Here is a 22,269-nt window from a genome sequence, read left to right on the forward strand (position 1 = left end):
GGTTGCCCTGCCGCACCACCACTCTGCCATCTCTCTGCCTGCCACCCTGTCAGCCTGTCTGCCTGCCACCCTGTCAGCCTGCCAGCGTCTCACCTCTGTAACCTCTGCTGATCTCCACAGTGCTACTCTCCATGCATTCATCCTCCCTTGACCATTCCCAGGGACAGAGGAACACTGTGAATTTTTAGGGAACTGCTTTGATAGCAGGAGGGACAGATCCCCTCAGCATGACCAGATATGAAAATGGCATTGAAACCTGAAATAACCAGACAATCCACCAGACGCGGGAGCAGGGTTTTCTGTGGGGCAGCAATAAGTTCCCCACAATTTAATGCAAATTTTTCATGATTACAGCCTGTGTCACCACTGTGATGAGGCCACAGCAGCAAGGGACCAGGTTAACCTGTGAGATCAGGCAGATGCTGATCTCTTCTCTCTGCTGATCAGTGATAGCACCTGAGCATGAAGCTGTGTCAGTGGAAGTTTAGTCTGGTTATCAGGAAAAAGTTCTTCCCCAGAGGGTGCTGGGGCACTCACCAGTCTCCCCAGGGAATGGGCACAGCCCCATGGCTACCAGAACTCCAGGAGCATTTGGACAATGCTCTCAGGGATGCACAGGGTGGGATTGTTGGGGTATCCTGTGTAGGGCCAGGACTTTTTTCCACGACCTTAGAGGCATTTTCCAACTTTAATGATTTTGTGATTCTGTGATCCTTAAGGACTATCAGGACTATTCTACGGTTCTATCCTTCTTTGCGGCATTGGACAGGAGCCCAGAGAAAGGGATAGATGTCGCAGGCAAAGGGAAACCAGCTCAAGAGCCTCAACTCCCTACTGTGCTGATGTCTTTGGCTCACCCTATATCTGGACAAACACAAAGAACTTAATCCCAGGTAAAGCTGGATGAGGATGTGTCGCCAGCATGCCTGAGGCACCTGAGAACTCTTGTCTGTATTTCTACATCCCCTGCAGGTGGTGTGGACATGGGCTTCAGCTCAGTCACCCAGGGAGACAGGGCTTTCCTCCAAGGAGAGGCACAGGCACAGACTCCCCAGGAAAGACAGGGCATGCTGGCACCCATCCCAGCTGGGCAGAAAAACTCGTCCCCACCATGGAGCAGGAGAAATAATCCCTGGGGGCAGAGTGAAAGATGAGTACAAAGAGGAGAAGGTGGGGAGTGCATTAGTCACCCAGCAGTGCAGGGGACCGCCACTTCCTCAGACAAAGGAGAGGTGTTTTTTTTTTTTAACAAAAGCCTCTGAGGTGGGGACACCTGGGTGAGGGCTGCAGGGTTGAACAACGGATCATTCAAGGAGATCAAAGGAGACACTGGATCAGGAGAAGGAACTGATGTCTCTGAGAGGTGGGATTTGCTAGTTGTGGGAATCATGGCTGTTCAGTGGCTTTGTAAAACACGGATGAGCACATCTGGGAGCACTGGTGGGCGGCCCTGCAGCTCCATATGTGGTTGGGTAATAACAGGAAGAACATAATGAGCCTGTAGATACTGCAACAGGCTGGGGTCCAAAGGGAGGGGTTAAGGACAGGGTTCTCTGCTCCCATCTGCAAGCTCCTCAGCCAACAGCAAGTGCAGGGGACCATTCAATCCAGAAGCATTCAACAGTTTTGGGATTGGCCCAGCACAGGCCAGCCCTGAGCAATGCACAAACAATCCCACAACACACTCCAGAGCTGCTCCAGCACAATATTGATCTTAGCCTTGGCAGAAGCCCTGGGGGTCCTGACCTTCTCCTGAGGGAGCACTGGGAGCCAGTGGGGTTCCTCTGCAGAGGCACCCAGACCAAGAACCAACAGAGTTCCACCCAGGGACAGATAGGGGCTGGCTGGAGAGCAGCCTAGTCCCTGTAGCAGCCAGAAGGACATTTGGGACAGCATGAGGCTGCAAAGATGTTCCCAGATGGAGCACAGCCCCCATCTGTCTCTGCAGCACAGACCAAGGAATAAAGGCAAGGATCTTTGGTCTCAGGTTGGGCTGAGGCTTCCCACCCATCCACAGGCTGTGGTCCATGGGAGAAATCCCCCAGTCCCGTTCTCAATCCAAACTTCAATCAATCCCACTCCCATTCCCAATCTCAGGTCTGCCTGGGAGCTGCACTGGAGGCACAGACAGATGGAGGAGTGGGAACCTACTCCCAGTCCTCAGGGCTCTGTGACTCCAGTCAGGACCTGGACTGACATACCCTGGGACTCAGCTGAGACATCAGGTGTATTCTTTGGCTAGTGCAGGCCAATGCAGACCCATGCAAGCCCAGAAATGCCTCTTCCTCAGGGACCTCCAGGCAGGGTGAGTCCTGCACCAAGCAAAAGACTTGGATGTCTAGGCTTCCCCAGCTGCTGGGGCTGACTCTCTCCCCAGTATCTTGTTGCCTTGCATGGAGGGATCCCAATACTGTGTGGGGTATCAGGAAACCTCCCAGCTGCCTGTCCTGCTGTTGGGTGTATCCCACATTCCATCAGAGATGTGTGAACCTGAAGCCAGGTTCACCTTTGCTCAGGGTGCACTTACTCACATCTCCACCTGCACAAAGTTGGAGTCAGACAGGACTGGAATGGAAGCAAGGACCTGTCAAGAATTTCTAGGGATGCCCACACCAGTCCCAGCACTAAGGCCTCCGCACACACATATGAGGCATTTTGGGGTGTTTTTGAGTCTGTGGCCAGTGAAGCTACAAATCCAACCAGTGTTTACACTGGTATAGTAAAAAAATAAGGGAATTAAATAGTCTCCCTCAGTCAGGAGTGAGCTCCTGACTGAGTGCAGCTCCTGCTGAGCCTCTGCACCCTGTGAGTGGGAGCCCACTGATGTATTCCAGCCTCAGCTCCAAGCCCAGATCTTGTCCTCTTAGAGGCGTTGAAGGTCTGGAAGGATCTTGGTGTATCCAAGGCTATAATCTCCGTCCTGGCAAGAATCCTTGCCTGGAAGGAAAATCAAAACCAAGTACAAATCTCTATTCTTGCCTCACTTTCTAAACCCCTTTTTGTCTCCTGTTTCCCAGGACAGTGTCTGTTTGATGCAAGCCCTGAGGGGGTCCATGTGCAGGGATCCCTGTCGTCCTGGCATTGAACCAGCCAGGAAGTAGGTAGCTTTTCCAGAAAAGCCCCACTGGTTTCTCCTGGTTGTCTTGCCAGGAGCCCTCTCCTGCCAGGACAGAGGGCCAAGAAGTATCGAGGTACAGGGCAGCCCCTCAGGCTGACAGCCCTGTTTCTGCAGCCTGGCACAACACATGACAAGCCCTCTCTCTGTCTCCCGCTGTCTTCAGCTGGGGGGGTGTCCTGAGCCAGCCATGATTTTCTGATTTTCACCCTTCACTAGATCCCTTCTTTCTGTACTTGTCAAAATCCCTGTTGCATTGCAGGCAAACATCCAGAAGCACCATCCCTTATCAGGGAACTGCTACACCCCAGCACTGGGAACTGCCTGCTTTAGGATGGGTTGGATCTGGCTTCTACTTTCACTGGAAGAGCTGGTGGCTCCATCCCTCTCCAATCTCTCCAGGACTGTCTGAGTTTGTAGACCCCCCAGTTGTATCTTCTCTGGCTGGAGGGACCAGTACTGCTTAGACAGGAAGGCTCCTTCCCACCAGAGTTTCCCAGGGGCCCTACGGCTATGTGATGCCTCCTGGCAGGGCTCAGCTGTCCCAGCTGCCCCATGTGCGTGCCACTGCATCATCCTGGTGCATCCCGGGGGGCAGGATCAGCCCTCTCATGGTCCTTGCTGCCATGCTGATTGTTCCTACAGCTAACTCCCATCTCACATCCCTCCTGGGGTGTGCAAGATATCCACCACAGAGCAGAGGCATACTGCTATCCCACAGGCTGGCCCAGACCTCCGGGATTTTCCCACCAGTGGTGTACTTTCCATTGCTTTTAAAAATAAAATCCCAGTAATAAAAACTTTAGCTAATTTTATCCCTAGCCTGTTTTTCCCAGGCTGGTGCAGGATGAATTTCACCATGCAGAACCACAGCAGGGGGATGGGGTCACCTCTACCTCTACTGTCTGCACCCACTGCCACATGGGTGTCCCACAAAGGGATGCTTTGGCTCTGAGGGAACCCACACAGTGCAATGTGTTCCTCCAGGGTGCGGGCCAAGACCTCAGCCCCTGCTCTGCTCCCTGACAGCTGCTTTTCCGGGGCTGGGTATCTTCTGTGTGCTGCTGCCTCTTTGTGTAATGTGGGGGAGTTTAAGTCATGGTCCCTGCGGTATGCAGCTGCAGAGCAAAGCAGGGATTCTGGGAGCCTCATTCTTCCCCATCACATGGGTCTCCTGGAGGGAGCATCTGCCTTCAATCAGTTGTACCTTGGAACAGAGCAGGGTGGCTGTGCAGACAGAGGTGAGCAGGCTGGGATCACAGCCACAGTGAGTCATTGGCTCTGGCAGAGACCTGATGGGACACTGAAACAGAGCCTGGATGCTGTGCTTGATCCCCTTAGGATGGGAAGTGTCCCCCAGAAATGAACTATGCTGGTGAGCAGAGGCTCAGCCTCCATCATATCTTGCAGTGGGGAGGGCAGACCTCTCCTTTCCACCTAGGAGTGGGCCTTTGCTCACAGTGCTGCAAATATCAGCCACAGGCAGGGAGGGGAGAACAGGGAGCACTGGGTAGTGCCAGGTGACCCTCCTAAGGCAGGAGGCAGTTTATCCGTGCTGAGAGGAGAATAGCACTGGCATTCTGGAACCTGGGATACAAGCAAGAGCCTAGGATACAAGCAAGGCTGCAGCAACACAAGGGGATGGTCTGGGATGGGAGAACACTCTAGCTGGGAGATCACAGGGATGATCAGCACCCACTTGCAGGTCTGAGATATAACAGGCACCTCCTTAGTCCAGTCAGCCCTGCATGGCCCAGCTCCCCATCCCCAGGACCCAGGGTCTTCTTCAGGTCATCACATCCTCAGTTTGCTTCCCAGGGAGTTGCACTGACAACAGCAGGCCAGGAGGTGCAGAGTGGGAGGGCTGCAGGCCCAGGGCACCAGAGACTGTGGTAGCCCAGCAATGCAGACTGTATGGCAGGGAAAAAAAGCAAAAAAGACAGAATGTTTGGATCAGGGGCCCAAGATGCAGCTGTTCCTGGTAGAATGTAGGATGATTGCTCTGCTGGGACAGCAGCCCTTCTCTAAAGGGGCAGCTGGGCATGGAGCCCAGGCTCAGAGGGCATGTAAAGGGCATGTAGCTGGGCAGGACAAAAGAGTAACTATGACTAGATAAACCTGGATAACTGGATCCTTCCCAAACTGCACAGCTGGGGACACAGAGGATGAGATCTTGCATCCCTGGGCAGCGCAGGGGCCAGGTACACCTCCAGACTGAGCTCAGAAGAAGGCTCACTCTGCTCAGATAATAGCTTCAGGCTCTGGCAGCAGGGACCCCCCATGCAATGTCACCCTGGTGCTCACCATAAATGCCCCATGTTGACCCCATGGTGTTGCACCTGCATGTGACAAACTCCAGTGTGGAGGGCTTTGGGGTGATGAGGTGGGTTGGCAGGAGCTGTCCTGGCTGGGGACAGCAGAGCTGTCTCCAGCTGCTCCCAGTGTAACCACAGCTTCACACAGTTGAGACATAAACTTTGAAGAATTTAAGATTTTAGAGAAGCTGAGACCTTAATTAAAAATAAGCCTTGCTTAATCTAATTAAAAAAAAAAAATAGATGTGCCTTGCTAAAATGAAAGGTAGTTAGAGAGGCTTTGCTAAAATTAGAGGTTAATCATGGGCTAATAACTAATTATGCTTGTTCAGCTGGGCTTATAAGGAGAAACAAAGAGTCTGGTAAAGAACTTCAAGAACATAAGACAATTGCAAATCAGAAACCCATTGAAGACATGAAACCCAGCCAAGGGTCCGTTTGTCACTTTGCATTGAAAAGGCAGAAAGGTCAGAACAAGGAAGAGCCATATCCCTTCCCTCCTTTTTGTGACCCCTGCTCCTAATAAGACCACTGACCCATTTCAAAGAAAAAACTATGTATGCCTGTTTTTTTTTTTAAAATTAGCATAAGAAGCAGAGAGTGGGTGGCAACTGGGTTATGAATATGCATTTGTATTTAATATTTTTGTAAATAAAAAGCCTGTATTCACCTGTATTTGGGGCCGTGCGTATTAAGGGGAGACCCAGCACTGGCCCAGAGCTGCTAATAAACACACTTTTTAACCCTAAAATGGTTAAAGAGTCTTTGTCTGTCTCAGTTGGGTATTGATACTAGATCGTATCCATATTTTGGTAAATCACAACAAATTTCCCTGTAAAACACAGAAACCCATTCTCTCACCAATGCCAGTGCATATTAACTTTGTAAAAGATAAGATCCAAATCCTGTTTCTTTCATTTTTGTCAACACTGCTGGGTTTTCCCCTCTGTTATGTCTGTGGTTCAATAGGGCTCCTACCACATCTCCTGCTGGCTGCTGGCCACTGGTGCCTTACCAGCCACAGCACTGGGAGGATGGGATTCTATTCCTTCTGTCAGCATTTCTTTCCCCCATGGCATCAGACAAGTACACCCCCCAAGACTCCTTCGTTCTGGTGCTCTGCTCCCCCTCCTGTAGGGATGCTGCACTTCTTGGGTGCATTTGCAAAGGTGGCAAGTAAGAGTGAATGCCATCGTTGGGATTTTCCTTGTCCCTGTTCACTAATCACATCGGCTCAGAAGTCGTTAGAAATTGTGCTGGTTTTGGCTGGGTTAATTTTCTTCACAGTAGCTCTTACGGGGACAGGTTTTGGATTTGCACTGAAAATACGGAGACCAAAATAATGGTGTTGACAACATGGAGATAATTTTCTTATTGCTGAATGGTGCTTATACAGACCCACGGTCTTTTCTGCTTTTCACCCCACTCCACTAGGGAGAGGGATAGGGGTGCATAAAGGAGTTCGGGGGATACTCAGCCAGGACAGCTGACCCCAACGGACCCAAGAGATATAAGAGATATTTTGGACCATACGACATCATGCTCAGTATATAAAGCGGGGGCAAGACGGAGGAAGGGTCTGGCGTTTGTCGCGGTCCGTCGTCCGCAGGGGAGGGTCGGGCTCCCCCCGCGAGAGGAGCGGGACCCCCGCGGGCCCAGGCCGGGGCGGGCGCCGCATGCAACTCAAATTGCCGTGCTACCTCTCAGCCAATGGCCGGAGAGCCCGCCCGTCGCCAGCCAATGGGAAGGCGGCACTCCCCGCCGCCAGCAAATAGGCGCGGGGGGGCGGGCGTTGGAGTAACGCTCGGAGCGGCGGCGATGGCCCCGGAGCGCGGTGACCGCTCGCTCCCCGGCGGTACCGAGGGTCTTCCCCGGGTTTTCCTGCAGAGCCTGCGGACTCTTTTCGATATCCTGGATGACCGGCGGCGGGGTTACGTGCACCTGCGGGAGATCGAGTCGCGCTGGCGGGGAGCGGAAGCCCAGGAGCTGCCTGCCGGTGTGATGGAGGGGTTGCGGCAGGCGGCGCCGGCCAGCGGGTACCTCACCTTCGAGAGGTTCGTCCTGGGGCTGCGGGCGGCTCTGCCTGGGGCTGAGCCCCCGATGGAGGGTGTCAGCGGCGGACGGCGGAGCGTAGAGAAGCCACCAAGCCCTCGCTGTTCCGAAGAGCGGCGGGGGAAGAGCGCCGGGCAGCGGGAACCGGGGCAGGGCCAGCCCCGAGGCCGCGGTGAGTGACGGTACTGGGCTGGGGGCTTCGAGCTCGCGGGGGTGATGGCAGCGCCCGGGACGGGGACCGGCGCTCGGAGGTCGGGATGGGATCCCGCGGTCCGCCCCGCTCCCCTGTGCCCTCCTCTGGGTTCAGAGCCAGCGTTCCCTCAGGGCCGGTGTAGAACTCCCCCAGAGTTACTGTTCGTCCTGGTTTGGGTTCGCTGAACTCCGATCCAGGTGTGACTATCCCAGCGCCGCCGCCCGCCCAGGTCTGTGCCCCCCTCGCGATGCGCTGGGCTATTTATAGCGCTGACAGGAGGAATTAAGGGCTTTGCCGTAATGTGTCCGTGATTGTCCTGACCTTCTCCAGGGATGGGTAGCACAGCTGGGAGTCTCGGAGAATGGCTGGGCCCTGGGGACCCCCAAAGCCGAGCAGCTTCGCTGGGGTGAAGCTGCGGTCACAGAGCGGCCGTGTGCTCGGTGGGCTCTGCGCCGGGCTGGCCCTCAGGAATGATTCCTTCACGATGTCATGCATGGTTTGGACAAATACAAAATGCAAAACCTGATCTAGCTTTTTGGTTTTGATCATTCCACAGCGCTATTCCAAATAACAAATAATTAATCAATTAATAAATGGGAGAGCAGTGCCAGGGTGATGTGCTCTGCTGTCCCAGGTTCTGTCCATAGAGCTCTCCTGCACATCCCTGTGGACTCTGCCCTTTCCTTGGGATCTGGGCTCCCTGTGCTGGCTCTGCCAGAGCCCTCCGGGGTGGTACACTGACCTTAACATGGAGGAGACATGCCAGTTTCACTGGCATCTTGATTTGGTGCTAGTCAGTAGAATATGCTATAAGGAAACCAGGTTTCTGGGCTTATCTGGGTAGGTAATAATTCTTTATCTAGGTTTGTGAAGTGCTTTTGAGACAAAGTCTGTGTGAGGAACTGGTACTTATTATTGCACCACTTGAGTGCAATGACTTCCTCCACCTCGGGAAGGTCAGGCTGGTTTGCCTTCCCTTCCCAACCACTCCCTCCCAGTCTGTTCTGCTGGGTGGAGAAGAAACTTTTAACTGTGTCTGAGGTTCTCTGCTTTCCATTTTGACTCCAGACTAACCACCAGAGCTTCATCTAAGGGAACTATTAAGCAGACTATTCTATCATCAAGAGTGTAAATCTGGAAAAACCTGAAAAAAATCCTGTTTGTTGAATAGACAGCAGATTGAAATCTCTGCCCTGGGAAGAAACAAGCAGCTTTCTGCTTGCTGAGGATCTTTCCATTACCGGGTGATGTTCTGTAACTGTCCAGAGCTTGCAGGCAGGGTTAGAGCCTCAGCCCTTGCTGCTAGCATCCCACGCTGCAGGGCTGTATTTTGGCAAGAGGCCTGAGTTTCAGGTTCATTCAGCAGTTCAGAAAATAGTACAACTCAGTTATTCCATCTCTTTTAGCTCGTGATCCTGCCCAGTGCGCCCCTCCACAGATGGTGTCCCAAGGTGCAGTTGAACAGGTGGATGTTCTCAGCTGGCTGCAAGGGACTTAGGCAGCGTCATGGCAGGATATAGCTCCGTCCTTGCTGCGGAGATGTGTGGTGGGTGCTGGGAACTGACTGTGGCTCCAGGAAGACCTGTCTCCACTAAGGGTATATCATTTTGGTGTGAGGCTGCTCTGAGCCTCCAGCTGCATGTGGTAGCTTCTGTAAGACCCCAACCAAATGCAGTGAGAAGATGTATCAGTGCTCATAAGCTGCAATGAGTCGGAGGAAATGTTCCCTCCCTGTGTTTTGTGGGAAGAGGGTGCTCTCACAGGGTGCCTGCCCAGCTCTGCTTTATGGTCTGAGGAGCATCTACACATGTCAGAGGTGATTTGGATGTGACTCATGGCAAAATGGCAGAGGTTGGGGCCAGGTGGTTCTCCTGGAACGTCCAGGGGTGCAGGGAGCCAGTGGGACAACAGTTCTGTCCCCTCTCACACACTAGCCACTGCTAGCGTGTGGGCTGAAGTGCTTCTGAGGTCCCTGCTTAAGTCGGCTTCCAGCTTCTCCTCAGCCCAGCAGTGCTGGTGCAGAGTGCAAGCTTCTGCTTGGCACCCCATGGTCCCTGGGGAGCCAACAGTGCCAACACTGGACACAAGGATGATGAGGTGGATATTGGAGAAGTCACAGGGCAGGGAAGTCACCACAATGATGTCCCTTCTTCTGGTGTTTTGTCACAGCAGTGTCTGAGCGCATTGTTCTTGGGGTTCTTAACCCCAGTAGTACCCCTGTGAGCTGGGACCTGGAGAAGTCAAAGCACAGAGCAGAAAGCCCTGGAAGTGTGTTGTGGCCTGGGGCACTGGCTTCTCCCCAGCACAGTGCTTTCCCTTGCTCCAGGGGTGGCTTGGCCCTAGCCTCTGGAGAGTTGTTGGCACTAGCAGGAGGGAGAGGATGGTTTGTAGGGGCTTGTCTGGGCCATTGCCAAGGATAGTTGTGGAGAAGTATAAAACAACCATGAGGTGTCTGCTTGTCCTGGGCAGAGAGGGTCCCAGAGGGAGGAAGGAGCTTCTCCATTATCTCATGGCGGGATCTCTTCCACCTCTAGTGAGCTTATCCTGTTCCTTCCCTAAGAAGAACTCTCCTAGCTCATTAGCAGGGGTCCTGTTTTAGCCACTACCTTGTCAGCTCAGGTGTGCAGAGCTCAGCTGGTTGACCAAGAGCTCCTGCTTATCACAGGTGCAGCTCAGCTCAACCCAGCACTTCTAGGTTACTGCAGCAAAAAGTTTTCTAACACGTTTGTCCCACAGCTCTGACCAGAAGTGCTCCTGGCATTGCCTTGGGATTCTGACTGTTAGGAGTATCCTTGGTTTTGGGGCTGTTCCTCAGCTTTTCAAGCAGGATATACTACAGGTCTGCCAGGACAACACGTGTGGTGACACCAGTCCTGCTGGGTTCCTCCCAGGTAGATTTTGGTACATGAAACCAAAGGGAGTTGGCAAAGCAGATGGATGGGTGATATCAAAGACTGTGTTTGCTGATGTGCTGGAGACCTGTCTGTGCCAGAGTATTTGTTGGGAAGTTGAGTGAGATACTGTGATGGACTAGAAGGAGGACTTTTCCCATGGCATAGTGGCTTCTTTCCCCAGTGATACAAAGTGACAAACTGAGGTGTAGCATTGCCTGCTGCCAGCTGAGCCTGTCTCCTATCCCTGCACCAGTGTGACTGTGGCAGCACAGGCAGCCCTGCTATAGGACTCCCACACCTTGTACCTTCAAGATGAAGGGTGGCTCCTGTGGCCGTGGCTGCCCTCTCCTGCCTCATATCCTTCCTCCGTCATGTTCATGTGCTCAGCTGAGGAAACTTGTGGAGCAGAGGGAAGAAACATGCCAGCCCATGTGGTGCCACACACCCTGTACTGGCATTCACGGCCATTCATGTGCCTGCAGCAGGGAATGTGCCAGACCTGTGCCAGGCAGCTCTGGTAGAAGGATGTGCGAGGGATGGGAGTGCCTGGCAGACGCATGGGGAACTGTCCTGGGAAGAGGGTGTTTTCCCCAGCTGCCTGCCATCACTTGCCAGCTCCCTACTGCTCTTCTTGAAAAGCCAGGTTAGGAAAGGAACTCTTGAGGAAACCTCAAGTGTGCAGGGAGCAGGCGAGCTGTAGGACTGAGGGGGTGGCACGAGACAGGGTGTGCTGGGCACTTGGCTGGGGTCTGGGGCAGGATGGGAGGAGAAGCAGGCTGCTGCCCAGACTTGCCTGGGGATGTGCTGGCTGCACCCTTGGCTGCCCTGATGCTGTGATTTGGGACGGTGGGGTGTCAGGGTGCTGCTCTACCAGCTCGGCTAGCAGTGGATCAGAGCTGGCTCAGCTGTGACTGCAGGGCTGGGTTTCTGGTGAGGGCAGGCAGTGTGGGGCTTGTACAGACTTCACTGCAAGTGCCCAGGGAATTCATGCCCTGGCTGATAGGCAGGAGGTGCCTGATCCAGCCTGGAACCTGCCAGTATGAACTTAATCTTCAAAAATAGGTTATCCATGGATTTACATCAGCGCTATGTGTTTGTAGTAGATTAGTCTTTTGCAGGATAGGATGTTTGGGTTTTAATAAAATTTTGGAAAATCTACAGCTTGATTTACTTTATGGTTACATCATAGACATAGTGTCTGGGCTGGATATCCACATGGCCAAGTCCATCACCAAGCAGGAGCTGCCTTCTGGAGAAGTTGGCTTCCTGGCACAGCTGGTGCCACCTGAGTGGAAGCCGGGTGTCCCATGAAGACACGTGAAGGCAGTCAATATCACTAATGGTTTCGTTGCCCCAGGTGGGACTGGACCAGCTTTTCCTGGAAACTGCTTGCTTTCTACAGAAGATGACATTGAGGTCTCTTGCTGGCCTGGCACAGCTGAGTCAGTCATTCCTGACACCTGTCCTGCCTGGACAAAAACAGAAGTAGGCTGGTGGTTTGCTCAGTCTCTCCCTGTTTGCAAGACCACCCTGCAGATCATCTCACAGAAGTGGCTGTGGGGAGGATTTTGCTGAAAGTAGCTTGTGGCCTCATGCTTTCCTCTGTTCCAGGTGATGATGCAAAGTCTGCAGGGCAGTTCCAGGGAGACAGTGGCCACCCAGAGGCTGGGGACACTCGGAGGCATCAGAGAGGCCGTGCAGAACACCGGAGACACACCATCACCAATGGTGTGGACTTCAGCATGGTAAGGGAGTGTTGTGGGCTCCCATGAGGGGGAAGGTAGATTACAGGGTTCCCTCACTGATGACTTAATCTCTGGGCTTTGGCTTCTTCTCTGCCCACCCTGCACATGTGAGCTGTGAGTTGTCGGGCAAATCCTGATATTTTGGATATGAAGGTCTGTTGATGTATGTGGATGTTTTGCCATTATTTCCAAGGTGCTTTCTTTCCTGAATTGTGCCAGACAGGGAGGAGGTGGATGCCTTCCCCCAGAGTGGGGTCAGGCCACGAAGCCAGTGTACTGGCTGCCTTCCCAATGGGCAAGGTCTTGGGAAGAGGAAGACAAAGGTGGAGGTGTGGGAACAGATGTATCTCTGGGCCTTAAGAGCACACCAGTGAGGGTCAGGTATGCTTTGTGCTGGCAAGCAGTGGGGCAAGGCTAGGTCCCCTCCCAGATGTTCCATGCAGATCAGGGCTCAAACATGCAGGTCCTCTCGGCTTCTGACAGACTTTTTGCTAGCAAAGCAGAGAAATCCACATTGAATTTATTCAGGCAGCCCAGGATGGAGGGGTCTGTTCAGTGCTCACCAAAATCCAAGTATGTTTGTTCTGGGGCTGACACACCCCAAAGGGAGCGGGGGGCAGCTGTGGGCATGCTCCTGCTGCATTCCTGGGTAAATAGGTGAAGAAACCTGCACCTGCAATGCTGAGCAGGAGGGTAGAGGTGACCCAAGTGTCTTTCACACAGTTTGGTTGTTCTCCAAACTGGAGAACTTTTCTTCCAAAAGTCTTTCTCCAAAGCAGCATCAGGCAGCAGTCGTTATCCTGCCCCTCTGTAGCCTTTCATGGGGAAAGGGGCTGAGACCCTTGCCTGTATCCACATCCCCCCACACCTCATGAAGAAACCTACTCCTGGGACTTGACAAAGCCTTGGTGGGGAGTGGGTGACATCCCTGTGCTCTGTCTTGCAGCTGAAGTACATGAAGGAGCTGGAACAGGAGAAGGATGTCCTGTTGCAGGGCCTGGAGCTTATAGACCGGGCTCGAGCGTGGTACTGCCAGCACATCCAGCTCATGCAGGAGCACCAGCGGCTCCTGGGGAAGAAGAGGACCAGTGCTGTGAGTCTGGGCCTTCTTCTGGCTGCGTGTGGGTTTGGAGAACAGGGCTGGGAGATAGCTGGACCTGGAGCTGACCCTATGGTAACCTCCAGCCTCTTCTAACCCATCCTGCAGGATTTCGCTGAGGGTGGCCAGAGTCACCTGGGGCGCCTGGTGCCCAAGCTTCAGGAGGTGAACCGCTGCCTGGGTGACCTTCTTTCCACTGCTGGCAAGGTGAGAACAGCACATCAGTAGCTTCAGGTTGTTTGTGTGATCTTAGGATTCATCCTGTCCCACCCATGTTGGTGGCTGGGCTGACATTGGAGCTGCCAGAGTTTCCCCCAGCTCTGGGAAGGCAATGGAGGACAGCCAAGAGGACAGCACAGCTGGTCCTGATGTGGGCTGGAGGATGCATAAGGCATTTGGGGGGCTAAAGGAGATGCCCAAAAAGGTACAGCCGTTGTCAAGGGAATAAGAAGCCTAACCTCCTGAGGCGCTGAGTCAGCCACTTCAGAGCTGACTGTCATGCTGGGCAGGAGCCAGGCACAGTGGCAGGAATGCTTCCCCATTCTGCCTGGTGAGCTGGAAACCCTGTGATGGCCTGTGCTGGGATTTTAATCATCTGCTGGGCTTCTTTGAGTTCTTTGTGTGCCATAGAAACATCTCACCTTGAAGAAGGGCTCGGAAGGGCCACAAGATAAGAGGCCCAGTGTCTCATTCCCTTCGTGTGGAGGCAGGTCAGCCTGTCAAGGCTTTCCCTTGGAGGAATGTACCCTGACGGAGCTGTGATAAGCTTATCTCAGCCCTCTCCTGGAGAGGGTCCTTTAGATGGGACCATCTTCTGTCGTCATGGTGAGCTATCCCACCATACTTTGGTGACTATGCTGATCCTTTGTAACCCATTGATTTTCCCCCTGATACCACCTTGGCTTTCCCCCATAAAAACCCCAGCTTCTGCCCAGTTCAGCTGATGTCCCTGGCTACCCTTCACAGTGCTGCTGGACAATAAAAATGTCTCTGTGGAATCGCCATACGATGCTCCTGTCTCTCTATCTCTGAGTTGGCCTGGGATAGCCTCGCAAGCAGAGCTGAAATCACTGAGCTGAAATCGCTTGCAGCCACAGGCTGCCCCTTGCTAAGGTTACCCAGTGGCCAGGGATTGCCAGAGACCCCCGAAGGCCATCTCTTGTGGGACAGCTCTCTCTGGGAAAGTCGTGGCATCCTGGGTCCGACCAATGGACACGGCCTGGCCACCACACCTTCATCTTCTCTACAGGCAGCAAACCCCTCCTCAGCCCTGAGCAGGCTGGTGCCTGTAACATCCCCAGCCTCCACAGGCTCCCAGCAAGCCATCAACATGCTGAAGGAGCAGAATCGGCTTCTCACTAAGGTGAGTGGAGGTAGGGGTGGAGGAGATGCCCTTGGGCGTGCTGGGAAAGGAAGGGGATGGGATGGGGCCAGAGAAGGAATGACAGGCAGTGGGAAGTGTTCCTTCAGCTTGGCCAGACTTGGTCATCCCAGAGAAGGGTGTGTGGGCCTGCACGTGGAGACCTTCTGGCATAGAGCTGTGCCCAGCTGTCTCCAGCTGTTTGCTGGGTGAGTCAGTGGTAGGGATGGGGCATTCCTGGCAGAGGAAAAGGCTGTGACAAATGGAGGTCACAAGAGAGGGCAGAGACTGAAGCTGGGGGCTGTCAGGGGAGTGATGGTCTGCTAGGGCCAGGCTCACTGCTGGGGTTTCTGTCATGGCATATGGCCACAAAAATGCTTTGGGGGCTTGAGTCCCTCTGCTCTGGAGCCAGGCTGGGGGTCACCTGGAGAAGAGAAGGCTCCGGAGAGATCTTAGAGCCCCTTCCAGGGGGCTCTTCCTTGGGACAAGGGCCTGGAGGGACAGAACAAGGAGGAATGGCTTCCCACTGCCAGAGGGCAGGGTTAGATGGAATACTGGGAAGAAATTGTTCCCTGAGAGGGTGGTGAGGCCCTGGCACAGGGTGCCTAGAGAAGCTGCCCCATCCCTGGAAGTGTTCAAGAACAGGTTGGACAGGTCTTGGAGCAACTGGCTCTAGTGGAAGCTGTTCCTGCCCATGGTTAGGGGCTGGGATGAGATGGGCTTTTTTAATGTCCTCCTACCCAAGCCCATGATTCTGTGGTTCTATGAAATTTTACCTGCCACACACCAGTTGCCAGCATTTTCCTCCTCTAACCAGCGTTTTCCTCCCATCTTGTGCAGGAGGTGACTGACAAGAGTGAGCGCATCACCCAGTTGGAGCAGGAGAAATCTGCCCTGATCAAGCAGCTCTTTGAGGCTCATGCCAACAACAACCATGAGATGAGCCAGCTGGACTCCACCTTCATCTAGCACATGCCTCCCCCACCCCATCCCCAAACTTCCTCGGGATTTTCAAGGGACTCTTGTTCCAAACTAATCACACCCACTGCTCCAGGTGTTGTGTCTCAAGATCTGGGGCTGCTGGTGGCATCTCTGTGGGAGGAAGCTGGGAGCCCTTTTGGGGAGCATCCCTGCCCTGCTGGTGGTTTATCAGCCACGCTGTTCTCAAGCTGCTCCTTTCCTGTCTCTGAATGGGTTGCAGGGACACTGTCCCCAGCCCTGTGACCCCCAGCATGTGGGAGACATGGCTGCTGTCTGTGCTGCCTGTGTGGGGTGAGCTGCTGTGCCCTTGCTGACTTAGGCTGGATTTTGGGGGCTCATGGGAAAAAGTGATGCATCTTCAACACTCCAGCCAGCATCTCCAGACAAGCCTGGTCCTTAGAGGCTCATGCTTGTCCTGCCGTTGGAAGACTAAGATTGGAAATCCAAGGAGGCATGCCTGGCCCCTCTCTGCTGCCCATGTTCTGCCTGCCAGGGACACTGTCCTGGCCCTGTAGTGCCCAAACTGGTGGTCCTCATGGCAACCCCTCTGTCGTGTTTGTGGTAGTGATACCATAGTTGCTGTTTACATGTCTGCAGGTTCCTGTAGGGAATGAGCCATAGACCTAATCAAGATAGCCTCTGCCTCTGAGCTGCTGTTTTGGGCTGTTGACAAGTTGAGACAGACACCTCGCCCTTTACTTGGCTTGACCTGGCAAATACTTCCTGATACCTGCCAGGATTACATTCTTTTCATGACTGTCAGAGAAATGATGTTCTGTAGCCTGGGGATGCTCACATCAGCCTGACCTCGCGGAGGGGCTTTAGAACTTGGTTTTGTATTTAACTGAGTGTGAGACAGAGCAGAGGCTAACAGGCTCTTCCCTGTGCACATCTCCACATGGAGAAATGGCAGCTCTGCCTCACGTGGTTGTGGAGGCTACTGCCAGGGATGACATCCTGACTGTGAGCTGCACTCTTCTGCAGGTGTCTTGAGGGGTGGTGGTGGTCTAAGATGAGTCCTGGCGCATCTCAGGACTCCTCCTGCTTCCCATCATGATGGGATTCCCACCTCAGTGATGATGCTAGAGCTGAATGACATTTGACTGTGGCTTGCTACTTGGTATCCGTGGTACTTTCACTGGTGATCCCATGTAGCACAGCCTGGCCCGCTGTACCCCCAGGGCCAAGGCCTTTCTCTCTGGGGTTGTTTTGTGCTCCGATTCTCCAAGTATGATGCTGTGACACTGAACTGAGCTGGGCAGAAGGTGCTGGCTCTGCCCTGAGCTGACACATGCAGGCCAAATCTCTTCTCACTTTTGTTCTTATCTGTCAGGACTCTCTCCCATGCAGCAGTTCTCTTTGAGGTTGATCCTGAGCTAAAGCTCACTGCAATGTATGAATCCCTGCTCTGCCCTTTTGCCTGCAGCTGGAGTAGGGATCAGTAGAGTGCCAGGGGGATGGTGGAGGAGGAGCAGCAGGGCCATGGCTCGTCATGTCCCCTGTCCGCAAGAGTTGGGTTTTAGTTGTCCCCTGGGCATCAGTTTCTGCTATCCTTTTTGTGGTGTCTTCTCTGGTGTCCAGTGCCTGTTTTGCCTAAGGTTTAATTAGAACGGAACCTTTTTATGAGGGTTATCTGTCTGTAGGGCTAATAAAGTGGGGTGACCTATTTAATTTATCCTTTTGTCTCTCTCCCTAAATCAGCCCATCTACTGCTGCCAGCCCTGAAGTCCCTGACTGTCCTGTCTCTCAGAACGCAGGGGGAGCTGAAGCTGCAATCTGGTGAGCAAACAAAGAGCCCAGGGGGCTCTGCACCTGGATATGTTTCCATGTCCTTTCCCATCACCTCTGGGCTTCCCAGGGACTGGGGATGCCCTGTCCCCTGCTGTGGGGCAGGGTCTTAAACCCACCTGCACCCCTTCCAAGTGCTGTAGCTTCATCTGTCTATTCCTCCAGAAGCTGTGCTGGGGCTCACACTGCTAAGGCAGTGCTGGTGCAATTCACAACCTCTTACTTGCTTTTAAGTAACCTTTCTCAGAGCTGCCCCATAGAGGTGGCAACACTGGCTGGTGTTCTGCAGCAGCTCCTTTCCACAGGGTCAGTCACAGGGGACCTCAGTGGCATGGCATGTGTAGCAAGTGTCCCTCTGCCCTATGCTGAGATGGCAACTCGGTGAACCTGTGCTGACTAGGGAACCCTCCTTCCATCGGTTGTGGGGTGAAACCTGCACCCTGCAGAGGCTGAGCCTCCCCTGCTGGGAGCGGAGCCAAAAGGGAGACCCCAGTCCACTTACTGGCACCTGGTGGAGGGATCTCTGCCATGGCCTGTTCCAGGTGCTGCTTAGGGCAGCCACTAGTTCCAGATGGGGCAGGAAGAGGGTTGCTAATTGCCCTTGGTTCCCATTTCATGCCTTTACTCGGGTGTGGAGCCCATGAGGGCTTCCAAAGGAAAAAGAGAGTCACAGTTCCCGCTCCAGGCTGCTCCATGCAGAGCCAGGGCAGCTCTCTCTGTCCCAGCCCTTGCCAGCAGCTCTGGCCCCCACCCTGCTTTCTGTGAGACTGCTGCAGGTTGCAGGGTAGCTCTGGCAGTGCCAGGGCCCACTGGGACCAAGTTTACCCTGGAAACTGCAGGGCTCACCTCAGGCTGTCACTCTGGCCTGCCCACACTGTTTCTAGGTCCCTGATGAGCCTGACCCTCCCCTGTGGGTCTGTGCTGTGTCCACTTTGGCGCACTTAACTGCGGGGGCTGGCTCAGGGGCCATGAGACCTGCATTTGAGGCCAGGTCTGATAGTGATGTGTATGCTGGGACATGTAGGTGAACACCTTCCATTCTCTTCAGGCCTTTTCCTGCTGGAATTGGGTTTGCATAGATCTGTGGTGCCTCCAGGGCCCTGATAACTGCTGGAGCCCACTGTGAGACATAAACTTTGAAGAATTCAAGATTTTAGAGAAACTGAGGCCTTAATTAAAAATAAGCCTTGCTTAATCTAATTAAAAAAAAATAAATAGACGGGCCTTGCTAAAATTAAAGGTAGTTAGAGAGGCTTTGCTAAAATTAGAGGTTGATCATTGGCTAATAACTGTCTGTCAACTTTATGCTTGTTCAGCTGGGCTTATAAGGAGAAACAAAGAACTTCAAGAACATAAGACAATTGCAAATCAGAAACCCATTGAAGACATGAAACTAGGAGCCCAGCCAAGGGTCCGTTTGTCACTTTGCATTGAAAAGGCAGAAAGGTCAGAACGAGGAAGAGCCATATCCCTTCCCTCCCTTTTGTGACCCCTGCTCCTAATAAGACCACCGACCCATTTCAAAGAACAAACTACACATGCTTAATTGTTTTTTTTTAAATTAGCATAAGAAGCAGAGAGTGGGTGGCAACTGGGTTATGAATATGCATTTGTATTTAATATTTTTGTAAATAAAAAGCCTGTATTTACCTGTATTTGGGGCCATGCATATTAAGGGGAGACCCAGCACTGGTCCAGCACTGGCCCAGAGCTGCTAATAAACATACACTTTTTAACCCTAAAATGGTTAAAGAGTCTTTGTCCGTCTCAGTTGGATATTGATACTAGATCATATCCATATTTTGGTAAATCAGTTGTGTCTGTTAGACGAAGCAGCATGTTAATCCCAGTGCAAGGTGCTGCCTTCTCTGCAAATCCCCTCAATCAGAGCCCATTGCAACACAGCAGACTGCAAAGCCCTGGTGTCATGATTCCCATGCCACAGGCACTTCAGTTTGCTCAAGGGGCTTCGAGTAATCACATGCTGGCACCTCCAGAGCCCCCACCCTGGTTTGATGCTCATGATGCTGAGAGGAGTGTCAGGGAGCAATCCTGCTGGAGAAGGGTGATGGCCAGGAAAGGTGATGAATCACTGTCCAGGTGCTCAGGTTGTGTGACTGCTTGTGTCATGGACATCTTCCTGTGCCACAGACACCTCCTTGTGCCACATGCCAGGGATGATTCCCTTTAGCTCTGACTTGGCTTTGAAGGAGGAGGGTGGAAGCTATTTGGGGCTCAAGCCCTCCCATCCACGTGGCCCTTGCTGTGCTCCCCTTGCCATCAGATTCCCTGTCCAGGTCAGACTTCATCCAGGTGTCTTTGGCACCCTTGTCCTACTTCTGGCTTCTCACTCCATTCTCGCCACTTCTTTTTTCCTTGGAGACTCAGCCTTGCCAGCTGCCAGGTAAATCACAGAAGCCTCTGGAGACCCTCAGGGGGCTTTTCTCCACCAAGGTCCTGCTCCAGTTGCTCTCTGTGTTGCAGCTGAGCTGTTCACAGCCTGATTTTCTTTAACTCACTTCTTTTCATTAATTTCCCAGACCCATCCTATCTGTTTGAGATCTTTGCTTGACTTAGCTGTGTTTGACTGAACAGGTTCACACCTGCTCAGGATACGGGAAGAAAGAACCAAGGCCAAGGGCAACAGCAGTCACAGCGGCCTGTCACCTTGTTCAGGGAACGACTGTAAAACTGCATTTCTTTGCGGAACATATTGGTTGTCTGTGGGAAATCCAGTCTACCACAAAGTAGACAGAGGAGTCCTTCAACTTTATTCAAATAAAGGGGAAGAGTCCACTGGGCCATATCCCTGTGGGATCTCTCTCGAGCTATCACAGGACGTAGCCTCCTTTTCTCCTAAGCTACCGGCTCCTGTTCACTGGGGTTGTTCTGCCTGGTATAACTAATCCAACCTGTCACCATTTTTATTACTTTGCAGAAGAAAATACCTACACACAGAGTGCCATGGGCTGTAGAAGCAGCCAGGGGGATGCTGTGCAGCCAGACGAACCTGTTCTGGTGGATAGCTGGATTTAGGGAGCGGGAGCATAATTGCCAGGAGCAGCATGATTTGCTTTGGTTCTTCTAGCATCCGATGGGTTTGAGATTCCACAGCTCTGAGACAGGATTCCTTCAAGGCAAGGCAGCAAGTTCTGCAGGAAAAGAGTTGATTTATATGTTGGATCTGACAGAGCCTTTTCTGATGGGTAAGTTATGATGGTGGTTATGTAGGCATCATGTGCTTTGAAAGACCCGTACTCATTTGCATACGGGGCAGGCAGGGCATGCAACCACAACAGGGAGAGATTTCATGTAAAGGGGAGCAGAGGGAGAAGTTTCAAACCCCCAAGGCTCTTCTGAGCAGGAGCTTTGTCAAGTAACATAAAATAAGAAACAGAATGTGAAACAGAAGTTTTGACAACTCCCAGGGATTCCTCCTGATGGTCACGTCTGGATGGGGTCTAGCTTCCCTGACTCCAGTCACATGCAGGGAGATGGCTGTGTCTGAGCTGCTGTGTGTTTTCTCATGTTCTCCTACCCAGCTTGGCTCTGACTGCAGGCAGGATGGCTATTGTGAGTAAGGGACAATCACAGCCTGTGGGTGAGGATTTTACTATGCTCATGAGCACAAAGTTTAAACAAAGTTGTTCTTTGGCATTTTAGTTTGATTTATAGTGTCCTCCTGCTCTTTGCTTCTCAGTTCATGGCTCTTGGTTCCTGCAGAACCCTTCATCATTCCTTCATCTTTCATGATTGCTTTTATTTGTCCTTGAATTTGTCCTGTACTACTTCAGTGATTCCATGCAGTTTTAACTCTTATCCTTCTCACTGGTACTTCATTTAAAAAATGGGGATCTGGATTTGTGAGCAGGTGGCTTGAGTCTGCACCATGTCTGGGGTACAGCTGGGACTATCCAACTCCTTCTTCGTTGAGGGAACCCTGAGACCTTGCGATGTTCCCAAGTGTGAATGTAAGACGGGGCACTGAGACCTCCTGGCACAGGTTGCACCAGGACCCAAGGGTCCCATCATACACACCTCATGCCAGACACAGGACCATGGCCACTGTACAGCAGAGGTTTGGCCACAGGGTCCAATTTTCAAGAAGGGCAAGAAGAAGACTACAGGCCTGTTCAGTGTCACTTCAGCGCATGGTAAAGCTATGGAGAAGCTTATTCTGGGAGTTACTGAAAAACACCTGAAAGACAACATAGTCACTGGTCACAGTCAGCATGGCTTCATGAAATTGCTTATCAAACCTAATTTCCTTTATGGCAAGGTAGCCACCTGGTTGATCAAGGAAAGCCAGTTGATGTAATCTTTTTGGATTTCAGTAAAGCTTTTGATACTGTCTCTCATAGTATCCTTCCAGATGAACTGTCCAGCATTCAGCTGGGTAAACACATCACGTGATGGTTGAGCAACTGGCTCACAGGTTGGGTGCAAAGGGTGACAGTGACTGGGATGACATCAGGCTGGCACCAGTCACTAGTGGGGATCCACAGGACTCCATCCTTGGCCCTGTGCTCTTCAACATCTTTGTTAATGACTTGGACACAGGACTGGAAGGGAAGCCGAACAACTTCGCAGATCACAAAGTTCACAAAACCGGGAGGAGCTGTTGACTCCCTCAGAGGGAGGGAGGCTCTGCGGGGAGACCTGGACAATTTAGAGAACTTGGCAATTACCAACCATATGAAGTTCTACAAGGGAAAATGCCAGATTCT

At 52.7% G+C, this 22,269-nt stretch overlaps 1 protein-coding gene across 2 annotated transcripts; it reads left to right on the forward strand.

Moving 5' to 3' along the window:
* The first annotated feature begins 7,222 nt into the window (after window positions 1–7,222).
* SAPCD2 (suppressor APC domain containing 2) lies at window positions 7,223–21,823 on the forward strand. Of its 2 annotated transcripts, XR_015774366.1 has the most exons (7): window positions 7,223–7,654; window positions 12,181–12,314; window positions 13,261–13,407; window positions 13,522–13,620; window positions 14,663–14,776; window positions 15,614–15,827; window positions 17,456–21,823. XR_015774366.1 is itself a non-coding variant. In XM_014256215.2 (6 exons), the coding sequence occupies exons 1-6, from the start codon at window positions 7,249–7,251 to the stop codon at window positions 15,740–15,742; spliced, it is 1,029 nt and encodes a 342-aa protein (XP_014111690.1). In that variant the 5' UTR covers window positions 7,223–7,248; the 3' UTR covers window positions 15,743–21,823. The 2 variants fall into 2 exon arrangements, 1 of the variants encoding a protein (XP_014111690.1); XM_014256215.2 differs by having other exon boundaries at window positions 15,614–21,823.
* The last annotated feature ends 446 nt before the right edge of the window (window positions 21,824–22,269 follow it).

This window comes from Pseudopodoces humilis, chromosome 22 (genome assembly GCF_049639895.1).
Source record: "Pseudopodoces humilis isolate 2021_Gansu_Grassland_sample_001 chromosome 22, ASM4963989v1, whole genome shotgun sequence".
Classification (NCBI taxonomy): domain Eukaryota; kingdom Metazoa; phylum Chordata; class Aves; order Passeriformes; family Paridae; genus Pseudopodoces; species Pseudopodoces humilis.